The sequence below is a fragment of the Myodes glareolus genome, chromosome 2 (genome assembly GCF_982192425.1).
Source record: "Myodes glareolus chromosome 2, mMyoGla1.1, whole genome shotgun sequence".
Lineage (NCBI taxonomy): Eukaryota > Metazoa > Chordata > Mammalia > Rodentia > Cricetidae > Myodes > Myodes glareolus.
Genome location: NC_142027.1, coordinates 110268801 through 110288086, shown reverse-complemented (window position 1 = coordinate 110288086; position 19286 = coordinate 110268801). Strand labels below are relative to the sequence as shown.

At 51.9% G+C, this 19286-nt stretch overlaps 2 protein-coding genes across 6 annotated transcripts in view; one reads left to right on the top strand and one right to left on the bottom strand.

The window, feature by feature from the left end:
- The first annotated feature begins 16 nt into the window (after positions 1–16).
- On the top strand, positions 17–5957 carry Alkbh4 (alkB homolog 4, lysine demethylase). 3 transcript variants are annotated; one of them, XM_048433867.3, is made up of 3 exons: positions 17–183; positions 3429–3592; positions 4480–5957. In XM_048433867.3, exons 2-3 carry the CDS (start codon positions 3437–3439, stop codon positions 5065–5067), a joined length of 744 nt encoding a protein of 247 aa, XP_048289824.1. In that variant the 5' UTR covers positions 17–183; positions 3429–3436; the 3' UTR covers positions 5068–5957. The 3 variants fall into 3 exon arrangements, with proteins under 3 accessions (XP_048289824.1, XP_048289825.1, XP_085538523.1); XM_048433868.3 differs by having other exon boundaries at positions 18–183; positions 3395–3592; XM_085682397.2 differs by lacking the exon at positions 17–183 and adding an exon at positions 251–627 and having other exon boundaries at positions 3395–3592.
- A 3370-nt stretch (positions 5958–9327) lies between these two features.
- Orai2 (ORAI calcium release-activated calcium modulator 2) overlaps positions 9328–19286 on the bottom strand; it is a 31492-nt gene continuing 21533 nt past the window's right edge. For all 3 annotated transcript variants that reach the window (XM_048433871.3, XM_048433870.3, XM_048433873.3), the window contains exons 2-3: positions 17504–17741; positions 9328–12723 (exon numbers count right to left, since the gene is read on the bottom strand). In XM_048433871.3, the coding sequence (XP_048289828.1) occupies positions 12196–12723; positions 17504–17728 (753 nt within the window). In that variant the 5' untranslated portion in view covers positions 17729–17741 and the 3' untranslated portion in view covers positions 9328–12195. The remainder of the gene's footprint in view (positions 12724–17503; positions 17742–19286) is intronic.

Below are 19286 nucleotides of genomic sequence, written 5' to 3'. Positions count from 1 at the left end.
AGCGGCCCCTGCGCCTCGCGCCTGCGCTTTGGCTACTTGGAAGGCGCTATGGCGGCTACAACAGCCGAAGCTGCGGCGGTTCAAGCGACTCAATTGCAGGCTTGCGGCTGCAAGGGCATCCGGACTTGTCTTATTTGCGAGAGACAGCGCCACGGGCCCCCGCCCTGGCAGATCTCCCCTCAGGTATGGACTGAGAAAAGAGTCAAACCCAGAAAAGAGTTTCCCTCTTAATGGGAAACAGACCCAAGCTTGCCTGTGAAACGAGCGGGGATCAAAGCCTCGCCGTAGGGGAGTCGCTGGGAGCGCTCATAGCTTTGTTATTCACAACAATCAAAAGGTGAGCGCTCCCTAAGTGCCATCATCTGAAAATGAATGCATGAGCGGGGAGTGCTGGTGCACGCCGAGATTCCTGCATTTGAAAAGCGATGGTAGCAGACCCAGAAGTTTGTAGCCAACCTCGGCCACGCAGCAGTTTGAGGAGGGGTCTTGGAAGTAGGGACGCGGCGATGACACATCACCTCTGTGACTTAAGTGGGGAGTGGCAACAGACTTGAACTTCATACCTGAGGTGGGGAAATTCTGAAGGGGTTTAAAAGAACGCTCCTTTAAAAAGTCAAGCTTTCGAAGGTGAGGAAACTGGAAAGCCAGTGGGGAGTGTCTCGCGGTGCTAAAATGTCCAACATGTGAAAAAACCGGCTTGGAATGCCTCACAAGTAGTCTGATCACATGATCCAGCATGTTCCTGGATTTATATGCAAACGAAAGTTTCTGTTTTTGTTTCTTTGGTTAGAGGCGCAGGGTCCCCTCCAAATGCTAAGATTATAGGCATGCAGCACCATATCTGGCCCCTAGCAGCATTCACAGCAACCAAAGGGTGGCCGCTACCCAAGTGTTTATTACCTGGTGACTTGGAGAGTGGGCAGTGGTGGTGCTGGCCTGGGATCTTCTGAGTTCTGACTGGGCAGCTGAAAGCAGGAAGCTTGGGAGTAGAGACAGCTGCAGCTACATAGCAAGTTTAAAACCAGACTAAGCTATGTAAGACTGTGTATCAAAAGAACAAAGGAAAGACAGACACAATAAACTGATGAATTATTAAAAAATATCTGTGATATCTACACAGTAGGTTATTTAATAACCTTGGAAAGGAAGGCAATTCTGACATAGTTATGTGTGGATGTGATGCCAAATGAAAGAAGCTAATCACTGGCTGGGGTGTGGCTCAGTGGTAGAGCCCCTGCCTAGAATCCCACAGTGAGCGGCTGGGGTGTGGCTCAGTGGTAGAGCACCTGCCTAGAATCCCCAGTGAGGGGCTAGGGTGTGGCTCAGTGGTAGAACACCTGCCTAGATCCCCCAGCGAGGGGCAGGAGAGATAGCTCAGCAGTTAAAAACACATACTGCTCTTGCAGAGGACCTACATTTGGTTCCTAGCACCCAGACCAGGTGGCTCACAACTGCCTTCATAACTCTAGGTCCAAAGGGATTTGGCTCCCTCTTATGGCCTCTAAGGGCACCTGCATTCACATGTACATTGCCACACACAAATGCACACATAAAAACATAATTTGAAAAAAAAAAAAAGAACTTGAAGAATGCCCTAGTGAGGACTTGGGATGTAACTCAGTGGTAGTGTGCTTGCCTAACGTGCTAGGCCCTGGGTTCTGTCTCCACACACAGACACACACACACAGCCATCACAGCAGGAGAGATAATGTGCAGTCTCTCTTATATGAAGTTTCTAAAGTACTTAGAATCATAAACACAGAAAGTAGAATGGTGGGTGTCAGGTTATGGAGGAGAAGACAATGGGGAATTAGTGTTTAATGGGTATCTGGTTTCAGTTTTGCAAAAAGAGAGAGAGAGAGAGAAGGAGAGAGAGAGAAAGAGAGAGAGAGAGAGAGAGAGAGAGAGAGAGAGAGAGAGAGAGAGAGAGTTCTAGAAGTGGATGATCATGGCGGTTCTATACCAGTGCCCATGTGCTCAGTCCCTGAACTGTACAGGGAGATGGTTAAGACACTGACTATGTATGTCCTACAAGGTCCTGGGGGCTGGGTCTCATGGAGCCCACGTTTACTGTCTAGTGAAAGATGGTCATGGGCTTCTGATCACCCTGCCTCTGTACATGAGAATGGCATGCCACTCCCACCACAAATATATTGTGCAGTGCTGGGGATGGAGCCCAGGACTTCGTGCATGCTAGGCAGGCACTCTACCAACTGAGCTACAGCCTCTGATCTCAGCTACCCCCCTCTTTTTAAGAATAATTTATTTGCTGGGCAGTGGTGGCACACACCTTTCATCCCAGCACTTGGGAGGCAGAGGCAGGAGAATCTCTGTGAGTTCAAGGCCAGCCTGGTTTACAAGAACTAGTTCCAGGACTGGCTCCAAAGCAACACAGAGAAACCCTGTCTCAAAAGACAAACAAACAAACAAAAAGAATAATTTATTTAATTTTATTTTACAAGCACTGGCATTTTGCCAGCATGCATGTCTGTGTGAGAGTTTTGGGTTCCCTGGAACTGGAGTTACAGACAGTTGTGAGCTGCTATATGGGTGCTGGGAATTGAACCCCAGTTCTTTGGAAGAGCAGCCAGTGCTCTTAACTACTAACCCATCCCTCCGGTAACTAAGCTGACCTTTTTGAACGAGTTTCAACTACTACTCCTCTCAGAAGCTGAGGAAGGTGAGAATCTATAGCTTCCAACAAGCATTGCCCAGCCCCTGGCCACCAAGACCACAGCCTCAGGGTTGGCCTACTTCTCAGACTCCCGGAACAGCCTTCGTCCTTCTGTCCTCTTGACCCTGAGGCCAAAGCAAGAGTGCCCACATCCCAGCCTAGGGCCAGTTCCTTAGAGAACAGAGAAATTAATTCAGGAATGAGAATTCCTACTGCTCCAGAGGGCTGCAGGCCTGGAGCTGCAGTCTGTCTGTGTTGTCCCAGGGACTCCAGACACCTCTCCAAATGGCCTCAGTCCCAAGCAGAGCATTGGAACCCCAGAGGCCAGAAGATCCTGGGGACCTAAGGCACATGTGGAGATCATGGGTCTTTGGGGGGGTTCTGGGGTGCTTCTGTTTGGTGTGTGTGTGTGTGTGTGTGTGTGTGTGTGTGTGTGTGTGTGCGCGCGCGCGTGCGCAGGTACATGTGTACACATGGAGGCAAGAATAACCTCAGATATCCAACTTGTTTTTTGAGACAGGGTCTCTCGGTGACCTAGAACTTCCAAGTAGGCCAGGCCAGCTTGATCTTCTCATCTCTGCCTGGGATTCAAGCATGCATGATCGCACCTAGCTTTTTACATGTTGTTTTTGGGGGACTGAACTCAGGTCCTGGTGCTTGCAAGGAAAGCACTTGGCCGGCTGAGCCATCTTCACTCCCTCCTATCTCCGTTGTTTACAGAAAAAATACCATTTCCTTTACTGCCCGGACACAGGCTGGGCCATGGGGCCCCAGGACTCTGACTTTGAAGGTTGGGCCTTCCCGTTCCCGGGTGTGACGCTGATAGAGGACTTTGTGACCCCAGAGGAAGAGGCTGAGATGGTGCGGCTGATGGACAGTGACCCCTGGAAGCTCTCTCAGTCTGGGCGGAGGAAACAGGTATGGTGGCCCTAGCTGAACCAAGGGGCAGTCCCTTTGCTGGGGCCCCTGGTTATCTCCTGTAGCCGCACCCTAGGGATCTTCTGTAGGGAGTGGGTGGCCAGTCACAGGGGGCGTGGGCTTCCTCATCAAGCAGGGCCGCCGCTGTCTATGCTGCTGTCCCATTGGTTGGGAGCGATGATGGTAATTACGGTCCTGCGTGGCTCCAGGCACCATCCATCCCATCCTGTCCCTTATCCCCTCACTCACTCTATGTCTGGACTCCTGATAGGCCCTTAGGGACAGTGCTACCCCTCCTCCTGTTTCTCCTCCTCCTCATTAGCTCCCCGTCACCCAGCTTCCACCATTTACTCAGTTCCTGTAGCTGTTTCAATGGTGCCCCTTCAGCCTTTGTTCCTGGCATCGGAGTGTTTGGTTAGAGTTCTGGGGACATCAGCCAATTAGAGTTCCCTTCACGTTTCTCCTGAGCTGGGACCACCCCAGCCACCCACTCTGCCCCTGACCTTCAGGACAAACTGTACGGCTTCCATGGGGACCTTGTTCTCTTATCCACCCCCACCTTGTATTGTACCTGTCCCTTCTCCCTCCATGAAGCCCCCCGCCACACGGTCTCATAGAACCCTCTTGCCATGTGGGTGAGCTTCTGGTCCTCCTGCCTCCGCTCCACAAGTGCACGCTGTACTGGTGGTAGGCACTACTACACTGGCATGGCTTCCCCTTCAAGACAGGGTCTCACGCTCTAGCCCAGCTGGCCTTGAACTGCAGGCAGTTCCCCTGCGTGAGCTCCCAGGGTGCTGGGATTGCTTGCATGCACCAGTCTCGCCCAGCTTGTGGTTGCCATTTCCTCAGATGAGCCCCTCCTCTGCTCCTTCCTGTCTCTGCTCCAGGACTACGGCCCGAAGGTCAATTTTCGGAAGCAGAAGCTGAAGATGGCTGGCTTCCAGGGTCTCCCCAGCTTCAGCCAGAAGGTGGTCCAGAGAATGGGCCTCTACCAGGGACTGGAGGACTTCCAGCCTGTAGAACAGTGTAATCTGGACTACAACCCAGAGCGGGGCTCGGCCATCGACCCCCACCTGGATGATGCCTGGCTGTGGGGCGAGCGGCTGGTAAGCCTCAACCTCCTGTCAGCCACCGTGGTGTCCATGTCCTGTGAAGCCCCTGGCAGCCTGCTGCTCCACTCGGCCCCCTCCATCGGACCTGATGCTCCTGAGGGCAGCGTCGTGGCCTCTAGCCGGTCTGTCCCCTGCCAGGAGGTGGAGGTAGCCATCTCTGTGCCCTGCCGCTCTCTGCTGGTGCTCACAGGGGCTGCACGGCACCAGTGGGCACATGCCATCCACCGCAGACACATCAAGGCTCGCCGTATCTGTGCCACCTTCAGAGAGCTGGCCAGCGAGTTCCTGCCTGGGGGGAAACAGCAAGAACTGGGGCACGAGCTGCTGCAGGCTGCACTTTCCTTCCAAGGAAGACCCGTGTGAGCACATCCCTGGGGAAGCATGGACACAACAGCTGGCACCGGGCTGGCTGGAAACACGCTCCAGCGTAACCATTAAGGGAGCGAACACTGAGCTCTCTCCACAGCTCATTAGAGTCATTTTTTTTTTTTTTTTTTTTTTGGAGACAAGGTCTTATGTAGCCTAGGCTGCCTTCAAATGGATTCTGTATTCAAGGAAGACCTTGAACTCTTGATCCTTCTGCCGCCACTTCCCAAGTGCTTGGATTACTGGTGTGCACTGTCAGGCCTGGCTTTATCATGGTTGCTTGGTTTCTCTTCTTTTTGAACAGGGTCTCTGGCCTAGACTGGCCTCAAACTCCCTTTATAGCCAAGGATGACTTTGAACTTCTGATCATCTGCCTCTACCTCCTGAATGCTGGGATTGCCAGTGTGCACCCCCACGCTCAGTTTTGTTTTGTTTTTTTTTTTAGGTACTGGGCTAGAACCCAGGGCTTGCTGCTTGTTAAGCAAGCGCTCTGCCAACAAAGCTATACCCCTACCCTGTTGGGTTTTTTGAGACAAGGTCTCATGTGGACCAGGCAGGCCTGGACACTGTGTAGCCTGGCTTTGAACTCCAGATGTCATGAACATCACATTCCCTGTCTGGAGCTGGTTCTGATGGACCTGGATCTTGGCCGCTCTTTGGGTTATGTAATTTGTCACAGTTTGAAGGGATTCGGTCTTTTAAAACCTCAGTATCTGGGAGAAGCAAGATGGCTCCGTGGGTAAAGGCGCAACACCAAGCCTGACTGCCTGAGTTGTCTTTGGAATCCATGTGGTCAGGGACTGAACCAACTCCTGGAGTCCTCCTCTGGCCTCCACACACTCTGCCCCCTAATAAACTTTATAATAAAAGAGAAAACAGAAAAACTTGCTGCCATGTGAAATGGTTTTCTCCTTTTCCCATCTCTGTGTGAAGGAGTCGCAGTTACTTTGTTTTTGATTTAAGACAGGGTTTCTCTGTGTAGCCGTGGCTGTCCTGAAAGTCACTCTGTAGACCAAGCTGGCCTCGAGCTCTCAGAGATCCACCTGCCTCTGCCTCCCGAGTGCTGGGATTAGAGGTGTGTGCCACTACTGCCCAGCTACATTCATCTGTTTATCTTGGTGTATGTGGGATGTGTAAGATCAGAGAATGATTGAAGGGAATCAGTTTTCTCCTTTCCTTGTATTGGTTCTGGGGCTTGACATTAACCTTGGCAGCAAAGACCTTTACCATCTGAGCCATGCCAGTAGCCCCTCAGCTACTGTTGTAGGTGCCATGCATTTTATTTGTAAAACAGGGTCTCTCATTTGCCTGGAACTCTCCAAGGAGGCTGAGCTGGCTGGCACTGGGCACAGAAACCTGCCTTTCTCCTCGGCACTAGCTCTGGAGTTACACCTGCCCCATATCCAGCTCTGTGGACTTTGGGGATTGAAATCATGTCTTCATGGTTGCAGGCCAAGTTATTCACTGACTAAGCTCAACTTCCCAGCCTCTTTTAATTTCTTACTTTTATTTGGGAAATTAACATTTTATTGTGTGTTTTGCATGCATATATTGTCTGTGCACCATATTGTGCAGTACCCACAGAGTCCAGAAGAGGGCATTGGATTCCGTGAACTTGGAGTTAGAGAAATTTGTGAGCTTCCTTGTGGGTGCTGGGAATCAAACCCTGTCTCCTCTGGAAGGGCAGCCAATGTGCTTAACCACAGAACCATCCCTCCAGTCCCAACAGGTCTGTTCTTTCTGATACCTCTCAGAACTAGCTGAGAGTCTGGGACTATCTAGGAAGTGTGTGCCAGGACTGAAGAAAGCCCTAAAAAGGCCCTGTGACAGGCAGCATGGTTCCCTTCTGATACAGTGAGCCTAGGGCCCAACAGAGTAAACAGGCTTCCAGACAACCATGACTGCTGCCCTGCATCCTCTTATGTGAGTATGATGAGGGAGTTGGGAGTGAAGCCCAGTGGTAGAGCCCCTGCCTAGAATCCCTCAGTGAGGGGCTGGGGCATGGTTCAGTGGTAGAGCACCTGCCTAGAATCCCCCAGTGAGGGGCTGGGGTGTGACTCAGTGGTAGAGCCCCTGCCTAGAATCTCTCAGTGAGGGGCTGGGGTGTGCCTCAGTGGTAGAGTATCTGTCTAGAATCCCCCAGTGAGGGGCTGGGAGGGTAGCTGAGCTATAAAAGACTCCTTGTCTTGTATGTGGTGACCCTGAGGATGGAGGCTTGAGTGAGTTATTGCACGTGTGGCCCCTTGCTGCATATGTAATAGAACGGTTTTCCCCAGCCCTGCCTGGTGCTTTTCAACACTGGGAAGGTCCCCTTCTGGCAATGAAACAACTTACCTTAGGAAACACCTGCTTGGATAGACTAGAGGCTGTGACAGACCTTCTGGAGGAAGGAGGATCGCACCTCACAGGCTAATCTGGGCCTAAGCATTGCCATCTTCCACTTCACTCCTCCAGCATGGCTGTCACAGCAGGCTGTGTGCTAGATCACAGATGGCTCTGAGGCACTATGGTCCTATGTGCTACAGGAAGGCGAGTCTCCATCAGCCACCACAGAGTGACTTGTGCTTCCTAGTACCTTAAGCCATCACCTACGTGTCCCTTCAAGATTTCTCAAGCTTTCTGGTCCAGGTTGGGTGGCCTGGGTCACCTGTTCTGATACTCTGAACCTTGAACAAGGAGAGCCCATGTGTGCACGTCATACTAACTTGGAAGCGTCTGCTCTGCTGGCAGAGTAAGAAGGCCTGGCTACCAGGGGTGAGGAGACACACAATGATCCCAGTACTTGGGAGGCAGAAGCAGAAAGAATGACTTCCAAGCCAGCCTGGGTCACATGGTGAACTCAAGGCCAGCCTGAGTGACACAGTGAGACCCGGCTTTTCTTTTCAGTGTTGACCTGCTCAGGGCTGGCAAACCGTGCCTTTGTTGGCTGGCCAGTCTTTACTTCCAGGCTTTACCCTGCTAGAGCCCAGCCTAAGCCAACCTCACAGGCAAGCTGTTTCAAGTGTGGCCTAAATGGTCACGTGGCACGATATTGCACTACACCTCCAAGGTTACGCCCTATCTGCCAGCAACCTGGACACTGGAAATCACAGTGCCCCCATATGGGCTTGTCTATGCCATGCCACGGAGGTTCAGCATCACCACCAGCAAGTGAAACTGTGCCAGCCTTCGAACTTCTCAGCCTTGCAGAGGATTGACGCTGCCCAGACTTGGTTTATCCCTATCCGAGCCTAGGGTAAAGCTGCAAGTAGCGGGTAAGTCCATTTCTTTTATTCTCACTCGGGCCTTATGTTCCCCTCACCAATTTCAGTTATGGGGGTAGACGGGACCCATTCCTCCCCACTTAAAACTTTGCCACTGCCCTGCATTCTTGCAGGACAATTTTTTCTCATTCTTAGTGATACCTGCTTGCCCAGCACCTTTACTGAGTGGAGATATCCTTAGCCGCTTCCCCAAAGCTTTGTTCCGCTTCTTGGAGCCTCTTTTTAACCCCACCCATCTTGGAGATTCTATTTTACAGGTTCATTCCTCCTGCCAGACGTGTGCCCAGGCCAACCCACAAGGGGCTCTCCACATACTTCAGTCTCTATACCAACTGGGCGAAGACTGGCAGGTTCATTTCACCCATATGCCTACTCATAAAAAACTCTATTATCTCTTAACACTTGTGGACACTTTTACAGGATGGATAGAAGAGTTTCCGGTCTCCAGGGAAACAGCAGATGTGGTGGCTCAGGGTCATGGAGTTCTTGTCAGAAGCTCTCAACATCTGGAAATTCCACACCCTCTAACATCCACAATCCTTGGTAAAGGTAGAGAGAGCCAATGGACTCATCAAACAACAACTAACCAAGCTCTCCATTGAACTCAGGTTATCTTGGCCCTCCCTTATCCCCATTGCCCTTACTTGCCTCAGGGCCACCCCACGTTCTCCTACTGGCCTGTACCCTTTTGAGCTGCTTTATGGCAGGCCCTTTCTCCTTAACCATCACCTCCCAGTCCAAACTCCTCCACTGGCGGGGTACCTACCCTACCTCTCTCTTTTAAGGTCCCTTCTCCGTTCACACGCTGACAGCAGCCCGCCCATCCTAGAAGGTCCCACGCTCACTCTGCCCGGAGGTCAATGCAGCAATGGAAGGCGGTGCACAGACTCCAAGTAAGACGCTCTCATGCCAGGACTGAGGGGCGGCAGTGCAGTGGGTACGGGGCTGGGCTGGAGCACCTGAACCTTGGCACACATTTCTCAAAAGCACAGAATTTTGAAAAGCGGTATCAATTTATTCAGTTCAATCCAGGGCAACTGCTAGAAACTCCACACACAGGACAGGCTTTACCTACAGTGTCCTGTAGAAATAGGAAGTCTTGAGCCCTCTGGGCTCCTGTAGTTTGTTCTCAGTAGCCCTTCCCGGAAGACGCTAGTCAGTCTGCCTTTGAAGTTTCTTAAATAGAAATGCTTGGATTTTGGAGACTTCATGGTCAAGGGTACCGGGAGACCATATGCCATGTTGGGAAGGGCCTTGGTGTGTCTGAGGACACCGGTCCCTTGAGCACCAGGAAGGGCTGCATCTTGGATAGATGAAATTAGGGCAAGCCTGTGCAGGCCCCAGGGGCTCACTGTGGTCAGAGCAACATCTGAAATCAGGTTATGCCTCCAGAAAGTGAACGTCTCGCCTTCAGCCTGCGCTGCTGGCTTCTGCCACTGTTCACACACAGACGGCTGTCTCCTGCCCTGGCACTGGAAGGCTGAGAAGACGGAAAGGGTGAGGGACCACAGCACCGGATGCTCTCAGAAAGTGGGTGGGAAGGACGGGTCCACAGGAACCCCCTTTTCATTTTGTATATGTGTGTATGTACACATGTGGGTGCCTGCAGAGGCCAGAGTTACAGGCAGTTGTGAGCTGCCCTATGTGGATGCCGGGAATTGAACTCTGGTCTGCTCAGCACCCCCCCCCCCAAACAGACTCTGACCAGCCCAGGCTGACCTTGACCTCATTATGACCTTGAGCTCCCTATCCTCCAGCCTGCACCTCCTGAATGCACGGATTGCAGATGCGTTCCACCATGTTTGGTTTATGTGGCACTAGATATCGGACCCAGGGTTTCGTGTATGCCAGGCGAACAGACCACCCACTGAGCGACATCCTCAGCCTTCAACATGGCATTTCAAGAAGTGCCCAGCAGTGGGAGCTGCTCATTCCAAAAGGTCATCCTGTCTTCCCTGCTGGGACACATGTGCCATCTTACAGTGATTCTAAGAGTAAATTATTTTTCTCACTATACTTATTTGTGTGTAGCTCGGAGGATGGGGAATGAACTCGGGCCTCCAGGCTTGGTGGCAAGTGCCTTTGCCCACTGAGCCATCGTGCCTGCCCATGACTAGCATTCTTCAGCAAAACAAATCAAACTAAGCTGTCTTCCCAAAGACCCCAGGAAAGCAGAGGTCTAAGACCTCAAGGGGTCCCAAGACCTGTCTGCAGAGGTGGAGGTGTTGAAGGACACAGCTTTGAGAGACAGGACACCATGTCCTAGTTCCCCAAAGATGTCACAGTTTACAAGGAAGATGCTCCGTGAGGCTCCCCCGGGCCCTCTGTGTGCTGAAGCCTATGCTCAATAGTGTGACCCATTTCCAGAAACCCCAGGCGGGTCTCCAGGCTCCCACAGCACCAAATATAGACTCCTTGCAGAAGCCCAGTCTGGGTGATGCTGCAGACGTGGGTAAACAGGGTGTCCCAGCAGTTCCCACGCAAGCTGGTGCTGTACCGCAGGACATGGACGACAACACCAGCTGGGTCGCCAGATGCCTGCAGTGAGAATGCCAAATTCATGCACAGCTGTGCAAACATGGGGGCAGGGACCTGCACTGAGAGTCCTGGCAGGGCCACGGCAGTGTTGAGTTCCCTTCTTCTCTGCAGTTAACCGGGCTCTCATAAGGAATATCCTCTTATGTTAGCCTGGAGCAGGCCCCTGCCCCACCCACAGGCCAGACCAGGCTAACTGCTGTGCGGAAACAGGAAACCCCTTCAGTTTATTCTCTCAATGTCTAGGGACCACAGGCAGCAAGGGAGCTGAGCTGACCGGTCTCTGAGATGGTGCTGCTGACTGTGTTGACAGAGTCCACAGAGCTGGCCGGTTCAGGCCCGTTCTGTGACTAGGAGGTGGATGCCTCTGCATGGGAGAGCCTGCTGTGTGTGGGCTGTGTGTCACCATCTCTGACCTCAGTGAGCCGCTGGTGGTGGACTCTAGGACATTTCTCCTCAACCCTGCCAAGCCTCCCACACTGTGTATGACCAGGCAACCCGGATTCCAATAACGATATGTGTTACCCTTGTTGAACTGCTGCGTGCCCCAGGATCCTGGACACCTCGTGATACTCTCCAGAGCTGGAGGAAAGCACCAAGCTGAACCATACATAGACCAGTCATCGTTTCCCTGTGGGTCATTGCAAGCTGTGTTACACTTGTGCCAGCCTTGGGCTCATCTCTGCCCTCTCCAGCAGCCTGTTCTTTATGTGTGTATGTGTGTGTGCTCACATGTATGCATGTGCATATCTTTGACAGCGTTTCACGTAGCCTCAAACTCACCATGTAGTAGAAGACGACTTTGAACTCCTGATCCTTCTTCCTCCACTTCCCTAAAACTGGGATGACCACACCTGGCTATGTAGTGCTGGGGTGCAAACCCGGAGCTTCCTCCACACTAGGCAAGCTACTAACTGAACCCCAGTCCTCTAGCTGGCCTGCCAATCACAAGGTCCAGATGTCTGAGATTTACTGTGACCTCTGGTGTGCTGGGACCCCTTTCCCAGGACAAGGTGTTTTCAGCTTGTCCCTGATCCAGGAAGTAAGTCCCCAGGGCCACGTGATCCTGTTTCCTCCTCTGGCCTGTGTGATAAGATGGTTGGTATCCTCACCCCTTTAGACCCCCATGCATCTGAGGAGTATGGGAGAATCGGGGCAGCATCTGTGCAGTCTGCTCAGCAACCCCCACTGTGGCGCTTGTGATGCTGTGGTGGGTTCTCATGAAGCCAGGGTTTGTCTGGCAGCCCCTTGGCTACTCCTGCCGGCGGCACGGTGGCTAACAGCGCCTGAGGGTCACTCCTGCAAGCTGTGCCATCACGGACAGGCCTCACACCACCTGCAGGCTCCTCTCATGCCCATCCAGCTGCACCTTGAGCTTATGCAGCTCCTCGATCTCACGGTTGTGGCGCTCGGTCTTGTGCCGCACCAGGGAGCGGTAGAAGTGGATAGTGAAGACCACGAAGATGAGACCCACAGGTACCATGATGATGGTGGATACCAGCGCAGCCTGCCAGCCTGTGTGGCTGTGGGAGCCTGGCTGGCCCCTGGCATCCACTGGCAGGAACTTGATCCAGCAGAGCAGTACCACCTCAGCCAGGAAGAGCAGGATGCCCAGGACGGTTGAGAAGCCCCAGGCCAGCTCGATGTAGGGGTGCATACGCTCATGCGGTGACTCACTGATAGAGTTGAGGTTGTGGATGTTGCTCACGGCTTCCACGTTGGGCAGGATGCATGTGCTGATGAGGAGAGCGAACAGGTGCACGGCCACCAGCACCGTGGTGCAGGCGCTGAAGGCGATGAGCAGGGGCTGCGGGTACTGGTACTGTGTCTCGAGCTGCACCTCCACCATGGCTACCTGTGGGCACAGTAGGGGTTGTGTCAGGTGGGCAGGGGTGTACACCGTGGCCATCAATGGGGGATAGTATGTGCGCTGGGCCTGCTAGGCAAGGATTGTGCTGTTGAGACACTCCTTCAGCCCTTGGTGGGGGAGTCCATTTGTTTTGTTGTTGTTTTTGTGTTTTTCTACACAGGGTTTCTCTGTACAGTCCTTGCTATCCTGGAACTAGTTCAGTAGACCAGGCTGGCTCAAACTCAGAGATTTGCCTGCCTCTGCCTCCCAAGTGCTGAGACTAAAAGCATGTGCCACCATCCCCCTGACCCCAGCTGTCCTGGAACTCACTCTGTAGACCAGGCTGGCCTCAAGCTCGTGCCAATCCTCCTAGCTCTGCTTCCTTACTGCTGATGGTACAGGCATGTGCCGTTATGCCTGGCTTTTAAAGAAAGTGAAACAGACATGTGAACACACGGGGACCGGCAGCCCCAGCTTTTTCTGTGGCAGGTATCTGCAGTCATTCCTGCACACCCCTCCATGTCCCGCTCACACTTCCCCTGAAGCCTGCAGCACCATCGCTGTGGACTGCTCCAGGAGGGTGCAGCTGTAGTTCCGGCTGGTGAGAGGTCCAGGACAGAGGAGCCTGTCCCAGGTGGCAAAGGATTGGACGCAAACAAGTCAAAGAAGGAGTCTGGGAGGCAGAAGCTCAAGGGAGGCCTTCATTTCATGCTACCGCCTGGACCTCCTAGGTCTAAGTTATCCTTCTTGATGATGGTAGTGTGTGTGTGCACGTGCATGCGTGTGTGTGCCACAACATGCATGTGGAGATGAGAGGAAAATGTGCACAAGTAGTTTCTCTTCCTTCTACAATGTGGGTTCCAAGGACTGAACTCAGGTCATCAGACTTGGCAGCAAGTGTTTCTGCCTGCTGCCTGGGACTCTGCTTTTGCAGAGTCTGAATATTCTGGCTGATCATTTTCTTCTTCTTCTTTTTTTTTTTTTTTTTTTTTTTTGGAGATAGCGTTTCTCTGTAGCTTGGGAGCCTGTCCTGCTGTCCTGGAACTCCCTCTGGCTGACCTTGAACTCACAGAGATCTTCCTGTCTCTGTCTCCCCAGTGTTGAGATTAAAGGCGTGTGCCACCACCACCTAGCCAGGGTTGTTTTCTACCTCCCATGGGGCACTTTGTAGTGGGCTATAACAGCCCACTAGAGGAAACTCCCAGAAGAGATGCAAAGGGCACCAGGAAAGCTCTTCCGTGTATCTACAAATAGCTTCTGGGAGCATCTACCAGTGCTGGGGGAACTGCACAAACGCAGCAGAAATGAATTATTTTGATCAGACATGGCAGCCATGGCCACGCTGAGGTCACACGGTATCCGGGTCTGTCAATGCACTCAAGACTACTGTCGTGAGGTCTAGACGGCCCTCCCGTCTCCAGAATGCAGACTCCCTCTCTGATGCTTCACAGAACCTGTCTGGAAATCTCACAACTGGCTTCAACTTTCGTTTGGGTGAGCGTTTCGTTGGGTGAGGTGTTATAAATTCTTCCAAAGTTTGGGAAGCCAAATGGTCTCGAGGCCTGGGTCCAAAAATGACAGCTGCTGACGGAGTGAGTTCCCAGCCTGTGCCGCTCAGAGAAGGGGGCCATCTGTCTGGGGGCGTGGCAGCCACCCACAGCCCTGGGCTCCATCCTCAGCACCACACACACAGGGAGGAGGGGTGGATGGGGGAGAAAAGGAGCTAAGAGGTGTGTCCCTTTAGTCCAAACACTAGGGAGGCGGAGGTACGGGATCTGAGCTGGATGTCCGCCTGGACTACATAGTGAGTTCAATTCAAAGATAGCCTGTCTACACAGTGAGGCCCTGATTGAAAATAAAAAATAAAAAAGGAAATAGGTACATTAAATATTAAAGTCCTGTAAAATGTCTCAACTGTCCAAAACTGAAACAAACGAGAAGCAGGTGAGAAACTGCAGCTCTGCACAGCGGCGGGAGAGAGAGAGTCCCAGATTTAAAGGCAGCATCTGATGTCTCACACTTTTAACTCCAGCGCTCAGGAGTCAGAGGCAGGTGGATCCCTGTGAACTCAGGGTCAGTCTGGTCTACACAGAGTTCCAAGATGGTCAGGGCCTTGAGCTCTCACCCCTTTTGCTCCTGCCTGGCCAGTGCTGGGATGACGGTGTGGGACACCATTACCTGTGCACGCTGGGCAGCGCTCGACCGCAGAGCCGTCCCTTAGCTCTTTCTGACCCTGACAGTTCCCTGTTCCTTGAAACAGTGACAGTCGGGGGAGTCTGTGCGTACTTTCGGCCAAACTTTAAATTCTAGTCACACAAACTGATTCATCCTGAGTATTGGGAGAGGGGTGGATCCAGTTTACAGCATGGCCATGGTGCCTGGTATTGCATGCTGACCCTCGTCTTTTGAGGAGGGTCCCATGTTCTGCCCAAGACCACAGCCTCGTTTGGACCCCATGTCTCTACATGAACTGTAACCAGCAGGCCCTGGGGAAGATTAAATGAGCCTCGAAGCCAGCACAGTGATGTAGACCTTTAAGCTGCAGCAGTCAAGAAGCTGAGGCAGGACCATGAATTTGAGGCTATGCATTGACACCACACCCGACAACTGCTGTGTTTTCCTCCCTGATGGTCAGACTAGCACTGAATTCACCAGGTAGCTGAGGGTAGCTTGGAACTTCTGCTGCCCCTGCCTCCACCTGCTGAGGGCGGGACTGGGGCTCTGTGCAAGCCAGGCAAGCACTGCACTCCTTGAGTGCATCAGCACAATGATGTCACGGGGAGGGGGGGACACAAACGTACTGGGGAAGTAGTGAGCTCCAGAGCCGAGGTCTGCAGGCTCAAGGCCGCAGTCCTAGGGGCTGAGACGTGGCGCAGTGGCTAAAGGGTGTCTGCCCTAAAATCATGAGGACTTCTGTTTGGATCCCAACACCCATGTCAAAACTAGCTACAAAGAGGGAAAATCTGAATAATGCCCTAGAGAACGACAAAAGGAAGGAAATAGAAAATAAAAAGGTCTATATTTGACCTCCAGTAACAAACAAACATCACAGAAAAGGAAAAAGAGAAAAGTAGAAAAAAAGACTCGAGTACTGCTAGAGGTTATTGCTCAGAGGTGGGTGGCCTCTGCCCCACCCTGTGTGGTCTGGTCCTCTCCCACTGTGGCCCACTCACAGCCAAGCATGTTCTTCCACTGCAGTGGCTTTCCATGTAGGATGTTTACTTTATCTTGGCCTGCCAGTCTGGGAACGGAGGCTGTGGAGACGAGCTATGATTTGACTTAAAGAAATACATCACTTCCTATCCAATGTACCCCAGCACAGAGCAGCAGGGGCCTGAACCTTTACGGCGTGTCCTCTGGGGTAATTCCCTGGGGGTGTGGGGCAGATTTAACTGACTCTTGTCCTGGGGTGACTCCAGAGATGGCGGCAGCCAGGAGCCAGGCTAGAAGTATTGCCGCATTGTCACCAGGGGAGGCCACATTTGGCCAGCATCTATAACTCCAGCTGAGCTGGCCACCTGCCATAGTTCCCCAAGTCTCTGCTCAAGCTCTTGGATTCCCAAACTCATGCATGAGGCTTGAGGTAGGGCAAACAAAACAACCTTTCCTCACCAAAGCTATTTTGTTTGTTTGTTTTCTTTTTTCTTTTTTTTTTTTTTGATTTTTCGAGACAGGGTTTCTCTGTAGTTTTTGGTGCCTGTCCTGGAACTAGCTCTTGTAGACCAGGCTGGCCTCGAACTCACAGGGATTCACCTGCCTCTGCCTCCCGAGTGCTGGGATTAAAGGCGTGCGCCACCACCGCCCGGCTTGTTTGTTTGTTTTCTGAGACAAGGTGTAACAGCCCTGACTGTCCTGGTGCTCACTCTGTAGACCAGGCTGGCCTCGAACTCACAGAGATCAATCTGCCCATCTCCTGAGTGCTGGGATTAAAGGTGTGTGCCAACACTGCCCGACTCTGGGTACCTCTATAGTATTAGTCATCTTATTTGCTTTGTGTGTGTGTGTTCATGTATGAGTGTGTGTGTTCATGTGTGAGTGTGCACAAGTGTGCTCATATGCATGTTTATGTGGAGGTCACAGACAAACTTCAGAATTTATTTCTCAGGTGCTTTCTACCCCTTTGTGTGTGTGCGCATATGTGCGTGGTGTGAGCGTATGCATGCTGATGTTTGTGTGTATGTGCATGTGTGTGGGTGCTCATGCATGGGGAGGCATGAGGTTGGTGTCAGGAATCATTCTCAATCACTCTTCCAAATTATTCATTGAGGCAGGGTCTTTCAATGGAACCTAGAGCTCACCAGCATGGCTAATCCTGCTAGTCAGTTTGCTCTGAGGATCTCCTCTGTCTCTGCCTCCTGACACTGGAATTACTGAAAGCTACCATGCTCACCCACATTCTACATGGGCTGCTGGGATCTGAACCCTGGTCCTCAAGCTTGTATTATAAATGCTGTCAACTGCTGAGCCATCTCCCAGGCTCTTTGCTTATCAATATATTTAGTGATTTAGTGTGTGTGTGTGTGTGTGTGTGTGTGTGTGTGTGTGTGTGTGTGTGAGTGCAGGCACACATATGCTGTGGAGGTCAGAGGACTAACTTTCCCTACTCGGATCTCTCCTTCCACTGTGGGTTCTAGAGAACGAACTCAGGTCCTCATGTTTTCCTCCACTTTCCTCCCAGAGCTGAGTTTCTATCACGGTTAGGAGAAGTGCTCCCTGGAGCACCGCAAGACCTCAGGAAACTCATAGGCTGGGACTATGCTCGCCCAGCCCCCACCCTTACACTCACCATGGCGAAGCCAGAGAGGAGGGCGGAGGTCCTGCTGGAGGCCTTCAGCTTGGCCCTGCTCAGGTACAGCTTCCTCCAGGACAGCGCCTGCACCGAATGGTGGTTGGAGGTGACCAGTTCCAGGTAGCTGCGCCGGACCCAGTCGCGGTAATCCATGCCCTTGTGGCCGGGCTCAGGGCAGGCAGGGGTGGAGGGATCCATGGGCACATTCAGCTCTGCACTCATGGTGGGAACCAGGCTGGAGGAGGTAAGACAGGACATGTTAGAGTATCTGAGGTGGTTCTTGTGCAAAACCCAGAGTCTGAAGCTTTTTGTAGTTTTTGTTTTTTAAATATATTACTATTTCTTATTCCAAGTGAGAAGGACCCACTTTTTTTTTTTAAATGTATTTTTAAGGTATTTTGCCTGCATGAGGGTGTTGGATACCCTGGAACTGGAGTTACAGACAGTTGTGAGCTGCCATGTGGTACGATTTCCTATCTATGTGTGTGTGCCTTTGGAGTGTATGTGCACGTATGTGTGGGTACATGTGCCTGTACACGTGTGGATCCAGAAGACGGCGTTGGGTGCCCTTCTCTATCACTCTGCCTATTTTGGGGGGTCTCTTTTTGAATTTAGGGGTCACTGTCTCTCCGCAAAGTTAGAATTCAGCAAGCGCCAGTGTTCCTTCTGGTTCCGCCCTCCTCAAAGCTGCAGTTACAGACATACACAGGATGCCCAGCTTGTTAGGTTGGTGCTGGGACATGGCCTCCTTTCCTCACGGCTGAGCAGGAAGCATTTTTAATGGCTGGAACCTCTCACCAGCCCCAGGCTTTGTTTTAGATTTGTTAGCTTGGCAGTGTTGTCACCTTTAATCCCAGCGCTGGGGAGGCAAAGTCAGACAGATTGCAGAGTTTGAGGCCAGCCTGGTCTATAGAGCGAGTTCCAGGACAGTCAGGGCTACACAGAGACCCCCCCTGCCTTGAAAAGCCAAAATGAACCAATCAACAAACAAACAAAAACTATTTTATTTTATGTGTATGTGTACATATGTGTCTGGTGCCAGCACAGGACATCAGAGCCACGGGCCTGGAGAAACAAATGACTGTGAGACACGGGTGGCACTGGCATGAATGGTCCTCAGGACAAGCAGGAAAGCTCTGAATCCCTGAGCTCTCTCTCCAGACCCTGGTCTAAATGCTTTCACTATATTTTAATTTGTGATTGTGTCAGGAACACAAACATTCACCTGACACAGCATGCATCTAGAGGTCAGAGGGCAATGTAGGAGTTGGTTCTCTCCTCCCACCACATTGCTCCCTGGGGCCAAACCTCAGTCATCACAAATGCCAGCAACCCCTCTGCTTGCTAAGCCATCTTGCTAGCCCTGCAAAGAGCCAAAATCTCAATTCTCTGATGTGGAAGTTCCCTCTGTATGCTGTGAATAGCATTGGTGAATAAAGAAACTGCTTTGGACCTATAGCAGTGCAGAACTTAGCTAGGTGGGGAAAACTAAACTGAATGTTGGGAGAAAGGGTGGAGTCAGAGAGAAGCCATGTAACCCCTCCTAAGTTGGATGCCAGAACTTTTCCTGGTAAGGCACAGCCATGGATACACAGATTAACAAAGATGGGTTAAATTAAGATATAAGTGTTAGCCAGTAAGAAGCTAGAGCTAACGGGCCAAGGAGTGTTTTATATAATAATATAGTTTCTCTGTGATAATTTCGGGGCTGAGCAGCCAGAAACGAACAAGTGACCTGACCTTTCAACAACAAATTGGCGCTCCCATGTGTGCTATCTAA

What these genes read in the sequence shown, in the direction of transcription:
- Alkbh4 (XM_048433868.3), top strand. Translation starts at nt 49, where the DNA reads ATGGCGGCTACAACAGCCGAAGCTGCGGCGGTTCAAGCGACTCAATTG. An exon ending in CCTGGCAGATCTCCCCTCAG is followed by an intron (nt 184 to 3,394) that starts GTATGGACTGAG and finishes CGTTGTTTACAG; the next exon opens with AAAAAATACCATTTCCTTTA. An exon ending in AGTCTGGGCGGAGGAAACAG is followed by an intron (nt 3,593 to 4,479) that starts GTATGGTGGCCC and finishes TCTCTGCTCCAG; the next exon opens with GACTACGGCCCGAAGGTCAA.